Here is an 8177-nt window from a genome sequence, read left to right on the forward strand (position 1 = left end):
GTAGTTCTTAACTCAAGTGTGTATTCACAAATCACCTCAGGGAGCTTGTTAAAAGTGCAGATTCCTGGGCTGAGTTTCCATCCATTTTTCTTTTTTAAAAAATTTCCATCTTAGGTGGAACATAGGAATCTGCTAATACATCCCTTCTAATCAGATTCGTATACCAAGAACTCATATACTAAGAAACACAGACCTAACTTTCTGTAGTAAAGCATGGTCCTAACTTTGCAAAGTTATTCAAAATTATTTTCTAGATACGAATATTATTTTCTCTTTTGAAACATTATGGCTACAAAGAATAGTCAAAGGCTATGAACCCAAGTCTTTTACAAAGTCAGGAAATATGCATTTCTGCCACCCTTTTGGAAATTAGTCTTGAAATGTACCATGGCAGTTTATGGTCTATTATTTAGATTAACTCCTGTACTGTTATTAAACTTTCCAGATGGTTTTGTTTATCTACTCAACTGGAAGGCAAGAATTATATACACACATATGTATATATTTCAACATTGCCTCATACTCTTAATAAATATTGATTAAGCCCTCAATAAACATTTTAATTCTGGTTAAAATGCAACCTAACTTGCTTGAATAACCTCTTTAGTTTCGCAAGCATGAAGCCACTTCTCTCGTTCATAGTGCTTCAAACCAAGTTGTTCCAATATCCCCTTGCAAGGCAGAAATGAAGACCATGCCTAATATTCATTAGAAATTGACAACTGTGCAATTGAGCTCCATTATTTAGCCACAAGGAAAAGGCAGAGCAACAGTAATAGCTTTGATTGATTACTTGGCAAGTGACACCAAGCCCTTAGGGTGTTCCAGAATCTGTTTGGCCTATAAACCTGTTTGAAAACCTGTGTCTCAGAAGTTAAAGCTTAGCTCAAATGAGGTCAATATTATAGTTATGCTAACGATTCTACTACTCTCAGCCTTTTGACAGGCCGGTACAATTAATCATTAACTTTGTTTTCAAGGAAAGACAACTTTTGGGAAAATGTTTCTAATTTAAGCGATTTGATTTCATTTTGATTTTCCTTCCCTTAAGAAATAGTTCTGCCAATCTTGATTCCTTTGGACCTTATGCTTTCTAAGCCTTCATTCCTTCCAATGCCTTAAGTTCAGAATGTTTCTGAATACACAAGATTTAGGGCATCACCAGGGAGATAACTTTAGGCTCTGTAAAAAGAGGAAATAAGCCATCGGATCTGAAAGTAATTTTTGATAATAGAGACTTCACAGGTTCTCAAAATCACCTTTGGCTTTAGCTGCTTTTTAAGGGTGTAATGCTGAGCTGGAGTCCTGACGTGGTGCTGTAGTATAAGCTCTGGACTGCTAACCACAAGGTTGGTGATTCACTACCAGCCGCTTCTCAGAAACCTGGTGAATTATTCTGCGAGACCTGTTTATTTCTCTTAAGATTAAGGTCAAAGCTTAATGGCTAATAAAGTAGCATTTGTTCCCCTCCAAACAGGCCAGTTATGGTCAGTAACTAGGAGTATACATCCAAAGCACATTCTTTTAGTCTTTTCCCCAGGATGGGCGTTGAGTGATGATCTCAGATGTTAATCATGCTAATCTGTTCATTTTACTATGAGGTTTCCCTCTTTATTTCTAGAAATTGAAAATGGAAAATGACCCTGGATAGAAAGTTATTGAATCAGGTCTTGCCACATGTGTGAAAAAAAGGTATCAAGTTCACTTACATCCAGTATTATCAAGTTCACTTACACCCAGTATAACACTCTATTTTCTCCTATGTAAAGAGAACTTTGGTAAACAGTCCTGGTGTGGTGCTCTGGGTTAATGCATTGGATTGAAAAGTTGCTTGAATCGCAAGTTCGGCGGTTCAAGCTCACCAGCTGCTCCTCAGAAACCCTATGCAGGGTCGTTATGGGTTGGAACTGACTTGATGGCACTTAACAACAACAACAACAAAGAGAACCTGCACATAGACAACTTAGCCCCTAATGTGTGCCTTTACTACCATAGATCCTGCTTCAAACTTTAATGTTTCTCTGAATTGGTTTGCTGACACTGAACTAAACCAAAAGTTGTGGAATTTAAAAGTTTCTCATCATATTAAGCTTCTTAAAGGCAGGGCCTGTGTCTTATTTATTTTTTATTCACACCACTCACATCTGTGCTTGCATAGGCACTAAATTAATACATGCAGTTTAAAGACTTCAATGAATATAATCTTTTCCATTGGCAAGAAAAAGATTAGGAAACTGCAATTATTTAATGTCCACTTGAGAGGCCGTGGTAGCAAAGTAGATTACGAGCTAGGCTGCTGGCACTCTGAGAGAGAAAGATGACGCTTTCTACTCCCTTAAAGATTTAAAGCCTCAGAAATCCTACACAGGGTCACTATGCGTTGGAGCCAACTTGGTGGCACACAACTGCCAAACAGAGGACCCTAGAAGGAATCCTGGTGGCATAGTGGTTTATGTGTTGGGCTGCTAACCACAAGGTCAGCATTTCGAATCCAAGATGAGGCTTCCTGCAGGGTAAACCTCTACAGCCTTGGAAACCCTTATACATGATCACTGTGAGTCAGAACCAACTTTATGGCCCACAACAACAGAGTGCACAAAAGGGGTCCTATCTGGTATTGTAGGATAAGCACTGGACTGCTAAACACAAGGTTGACTATTTAAACCCTTCAGTTGCTCCTGGAAACCCTACATTGCGTCAGGCTACTTGGAATCAGAACTGAGCTGCAGGAATTTAACAACAACAAAGAAGACACTAAAATTAACTATATATTTTTTAATCTCTCAGGCTCAAGTTCAACACTCTTTCAGACTCAGTTCTGATACAGAAGGCATCTCCCATCATAGACACAGTTAGTTTCTCAATTTCATTTTAATTCAGCCATATCTTCTTGCCCACATTGTTGTTATTGTTACTTGTCATGGAGTCTGTTTTTGTTTGGTAAATTTCTGGCCTAATTGAGATCTTTACACACTGAGATAATCCTTAGCTGTATAGGACCATAATAAAACCATTGGGTAAGCTGTGGAACAGAACAATAATATTGATGCATGTGATAGAAAACTGTATATATAGAAATATATCAAACATATACCCATATTTATGCAAATAAATGAGATCAGAAGAAAATGTCAACTGTGGTTAGTAAAAGATGGTAGAATAGCAAGGATTTTAAAACATCTTATGATACGTTGCTATTTTTTAAGATTATTATAGTGAATAATAGTTCTTGAAGGGGAAAAAATGCACATTATATAGTATACTTCCTCAACCCAAAGTTTCAGGGCTGAAGAAAGGGACATGACTCAATGTCCTCAATATGAAGTGAAACACACTTGAACTGGGCCTTACTTGTCCTCCTCATCCCCTGTTCTCCCTTCCCTGCATCCCATTGGGCCAGGGGAAGAGGAGGACTATTCATTTCCCTAACTTCAGTGACCCATGTTGTCACGCATATTCCTTAAACTCTGTGGGAGCAGGTGAATAGTACCACCTTTAAGGAGAGGCTTTTCTTTCATATTTCAATTTTTGATGTTCCTTTTTTTATCTGTATGGAGTCCTGAATCTTCTCCCATGTTTATTTTTATTCATCCTTGCAGGGGGTATAGAGGGGGAGCCAATCAGGGCTTCTGGCATGTGAGCTTTACATAAAGGAAACACAATGCAGAGTTCCTTGTAAGCTTCATAAAACACAGGATTTATGTGAGCCCTTTCATCTATATCCATTCATATTGCTGCCCTGCTAGGCAGCTGAGAGTGGATGAAAGTCATCATTTGAAAAGGCCTTACTTTAAGGACTGGATACAGTGGCTCAAATGTTGCTTCAGCTCTTCTTCCTTTTCATACGACTCTAGTACACTGTGTGCTTCGTCATGCTGATAGCAGTAGATTTTATAAGTATCTTCCAGTGGACCTTTAATCTGCAAGAATACGTCTCCTGATAAATGCAAAAGAAAAGCAAAATGACATAAAGTCAGATCAATCTGGCACCTAACATGTTTATTATTTTATAGTGTTAAATGTTAAAAAGTTGGTTGGGTCTGCTTTATTCAGGAGAACGAAGAGTCTGAATGTTTTTTCCCCCCTTTTACTGTCTCTCCTCTCTCCCCAATCCTCTTTCTCCATCCCCTTTCTCTCTTTCCTCTTTCCTTTCCCTTTCATTTTTTCTTTCTATCTCACCTTCCCTCTCTTCCCCTTGCCTTTCTTCTCTCCCTCTCTTCCTTCCTTCATTTCATAAAGAAAAATATGAAAAGCTTAATGGGAATAGGTAGCAAAAGAAGGCTGGTTTTCTCAAAGGTGACTTTGTTTGCTGGCTTAGTGGAGCATCATTGAATTCATACACTTCCGAGTTTGTTAGTATGAGTTTGAATCAGGCTGTGCTATAGATTGACTTCGCAGCTTGTGAACTCTTTACTATTACATATTGTCCCTATTATATGGATGAGAAAACTGTTTCCTCATCTAAACGTTAGGAACAACAATAGACACAACTTTACAAAATCATTATGAAAAGTAAGAGATAGCATGTGTAAAGATCAGAGCACAGTGCATATATTAAAGTGCAGTATTTCATGTTAATTTGTTTGAGGTGTGGGACATACAATTCTAAGTGCTTTATAAGTTACTTTTCACTATTTATTACACTAAATTTCTTGGTATTCTCTGAAAGGCAACCAACAGAGTTTATAGAAATAAGGTATTTCCTTATATGTGATGATAAAAAGAATAGAGCCATTATTCCTATGGAAAATCTCTTGGATAATACCATGAACCAAATTTATGACTGTCTGTTCATAAACCAGCATGGACTATCTGTATCCATCCTTTGGGTATCACAAAAAAAATTGGATCTGTAACTGATTGATCAACTAAATATTAGACAATAGTTTGATATAATGATCCATGCCACCGTTTAAAAATATTTGGAGTAAGCATCTACTGGAGTCCTGGTTGGAATTGTACGATAAGCACTTAACTGCTAACTGCAAGTTCAATGATTCAAACCTACCAGCCGCTCCTCAGAAACCCTTTGTAGGGTTGCTATGATTCAGAACTAACTAGATACCACTTAACAATAAAAAAACAACAAGCATCTACTACCTAACCTCCAAAACAAGGTCTGGAGATCAACTTCTAAAATTTCAGTCACAACTGGAAGTTCACTATGAACACATGGGGTCACCAAGAGGCAGCATCAGTGCAGCAACCAGCATATTTACCCAGCGCAGCACCACGTTGGATGAATCGAGGCACAGAAAAAGTATTAGTTAGGGTCAGCTCTCAAAAACCTTACCAATTTGAGTTTGTTAAAGATTTAGAGGCTGAACTGATTGGGACGGGCAAAATTGATTTGCATAGATTAGGATCTATATAGTAACAAGTGTAAATCATTCTTCCTACAGAAAAAGTCATGCCCGTAGTATTTTCAACATGTTTTTGTACACATTAACCATGGTACTTCCTAGATTTAAAAGGAGATAAAATGTTATTTTATCCATATTAAAGATGGACAAATCTGAGCTGAGACAGTAAATGATTTTTCCATAGTCCTGCCAGTAGATGGCCAAGTCAGGTGTAGGGGCCCTATGCCTCTCATTTGATTCTTAGGTTTTAGCTCACCACATTTCAGAGTTTTTTGGTTTGTTTTTAAAGGTTTTTACTGTGAATTGAGTGAAAATTTACAGTGCAGATCATCAGTTTTACATTCAACAAATCATACCCCTTGTTTCATTACAATGATTAAAATCCCCTCCAGGTACCATCGCTTAACAGTATTTCTCTCTATTCAATTGAGCTTTAAAAAAAAACAAAACAAAACAAAACAAAAAACACTAAGGCATATATAATAATTTAAATTCCCCAAATTCTGCAAGTCTGCCTCCTGGCCACCAGCCCTTAGTCCCTCTCTTCCCATGAATCTAGAGTCCTCAGCTGCTCCCCTGCACCTCTCCCCCACTCCACCCCCATGACCCCATTTCTGCCTCCTTCTCTGGCATCATCGCTGCTTCTCTGAATAAAGTCCCACATTCTGCTTGTGCTCTTCTCCCTTGATGGTCCTAGGGTCCTTTGTTTCTATACTGTAAGATTAACCACTTCCCTGTTTTTGTTACAAAACTTCTACCTTTACAGTTGTGACAGTTGCAATTAGTCATGATAACAATTATTCACTATTGAATCATACGACTCTTATCCCCATTTCTTTTCACCAGACCCATCTAGATAAGATTAAAACTATTCAGTGGGGACTTTCTTCCCCACCCCATACTCTTAAACTAAACTCCCTCTTGAAACCTTGTAAGCCAGTCACTTTGTGCCTTTATCACAATCCATTTTAGGTAAACAATGTCTAAGATGTCCTTCACTATCTATCCTGTGTACAGAGGGGATAGCATTGATACTTTTGAAGACTCCTTCCCTCTTTGTTGGTATTTAGAGTTACTAACTCCATGAGTATAGGTCAGGTTCATCAGATTGTAACAACTTACCCTTGTTACCTTTATCAAAAAAAAAAAAGTTTTTGTTTTTTTTTTAAAATTTTCTTCTAGTCGAGTTCTGATTATCAAGCCATTGAGGCTAGGTCAAATGGATACTGTCTGCAAGTTGGGGTGTTCTTGTGCATCTCGGTTCACTTCATATCAGCTAGAGCCTTCACTCTCAGCTCTAGCCCTCTGTGGCTATGTCCTTGTCCATGCACTCAAGTGTCCCCAGGTCTCACCACACTTTGGACCAACCAGGCCTTCCTCTTCTCTCTCTTATCTCCAGGTCAACAGGAGTCAATGAACTGTGGTTGAATTCAGACCATTTCTTCTTCGCCGCCTTTCCCCCACTTCCACTCACCAGTAAACCAATGTGGTCACCAGCAAGCTTACATGCCTGTCCTTGTGTTCCCTTTGAGTTTTTGAGTTTCAGTCTTAGAGGGCAGTTTGTCCTGAAGGAACTTGATTGCTTGCTTTGATGGCTTCCTGGTGAACAGCTTGCTTATTCTAGTAGTAGCCAGTCATGCTGACTTTTTTTTTTTTTTTTTTTTTGGGGGGGGTGGGGAGTTCCTGATGATCTTTCTTTGAAGATGTATCTTCTGTTGCTCTAGCTGTTCCAGGTTGGTCTGCTTGTCCTTGCTAGTGGGAATGTCCCACCTCATAAGGTTCTGGATGGGATTCAGGATTCCACCTATGGTCCTATACTCTGCAAAGGCTTTGCAAGAGGCTTATTTCACTGGGCAAGTACTAGAACCCATTTTAGGTATTCCAATCAGTTATAGGCTGAAGATGGGCTTGTAAGTTTTCTATAATCATGTTTCCCAATATTCCTTTCTATCCCACTCAAGTGTCTATTTTATAGTAGTAGACAAGGGAAACCAATATTCATAAGACAGCCACGCATTTTAGTATTATTTCCCCTCTTCAAACTATTCCTAGATCCTTGTATCACAGAACCCTGTTGTTCCAAGTTTGAGCATGCATCACTATTAACCTCTGTCCCACTTAGGCCAAGCTTCTTGAATGATTATTTTTTCGCTTTTCAGGATGTTAGGGAAATTTTCTTCCAGAAGCTCTTCAACTATCTCCTCTGTGGACTTGTGTGATTCTTCCTATTCCAGAATGCTGATAATTCTTAAGTTATTCTTCTTCATGTTGTCCAACATGAATCTTAGGCCTTCTTCAGATTCTTATCCTTTTTTGTGCTTGCTCTTCTATCTTAATAGTGTTGGGATATTTATTTTCTAGCTCACTAGTTCTGGCTTCTATGTCTTCAATTCTACTCCTTTGCCATTTCAGTGTATTGTTCATTTCTGATATTCTATTATTAATTGTTCGGACTTCTTTCTGTAGGTTTTGAATTGTTTCCAATGCTGTATCTATCTTATTTGATAGTTCCTGTAGTGCTTTCCTGACTTCTTCCTTATTTTTCTCAACACCATTGTATAGTGTTTTGATACATTTAGTAATCATTTTTCTGAATTCCTTCTCAGGCATTTCCAAAGCCTTCCCATCTTCCAGTATGAAGTATAGGTCTCCTTCCAGCTCATTTGCCTCAGTCACTTTATCTTGTTTCTGGACATGTGCTGATACCGTCATCTGTTTCTGTTTTTTGGGCATATTCAGGAGTTATCTGTGGCCTTAATACTTAGATAGGTGTGTATTTTGGTATTTTTTATGCTTTCTGATTGCCTCCAGGTA

General features: G+C 38.4%; 1 protein-coding gene across 1 annotated transcript in view; it reads right to left on the reverse strand.

The window, feature by feature from the left end:
- The window catches only part of ARHGEF38 (Rho guanine nucleotide exchange factor (GEF) 38), a 193392-nt gene that overhangs the window by 73645 nt on the left and 111570 nt on the right, over nucleotides 1-8177 (reverse strand). Inside the window, exon 4 of the mRNA XM_006874555.1 lies at nucleotides 3790-3937. Within this exon, the coding sequence (XP_006874617.1) occupies nucleotides 3790-3937 (148 nt within the window). The remainder of the gene's footprint in view (nucleotides 1-3789; nucleotides 3938-8177) is intronic.

This window comes from Chrysochloris asiatica, unplaced genomic scaffold (genome assembly GCF_000296735.1).
Source record: "Chrysochloris asiatica unplaced genomic scaffold, ChrAsi1.0 scaffold00285, whole genome shotgun sequence".
NCBI lineage: Eukaryota > Metazoa > Chordata > Mammalia > Afrosoricida > Chrysochloridae > Chrysochloris > Chrysochloris asiatica.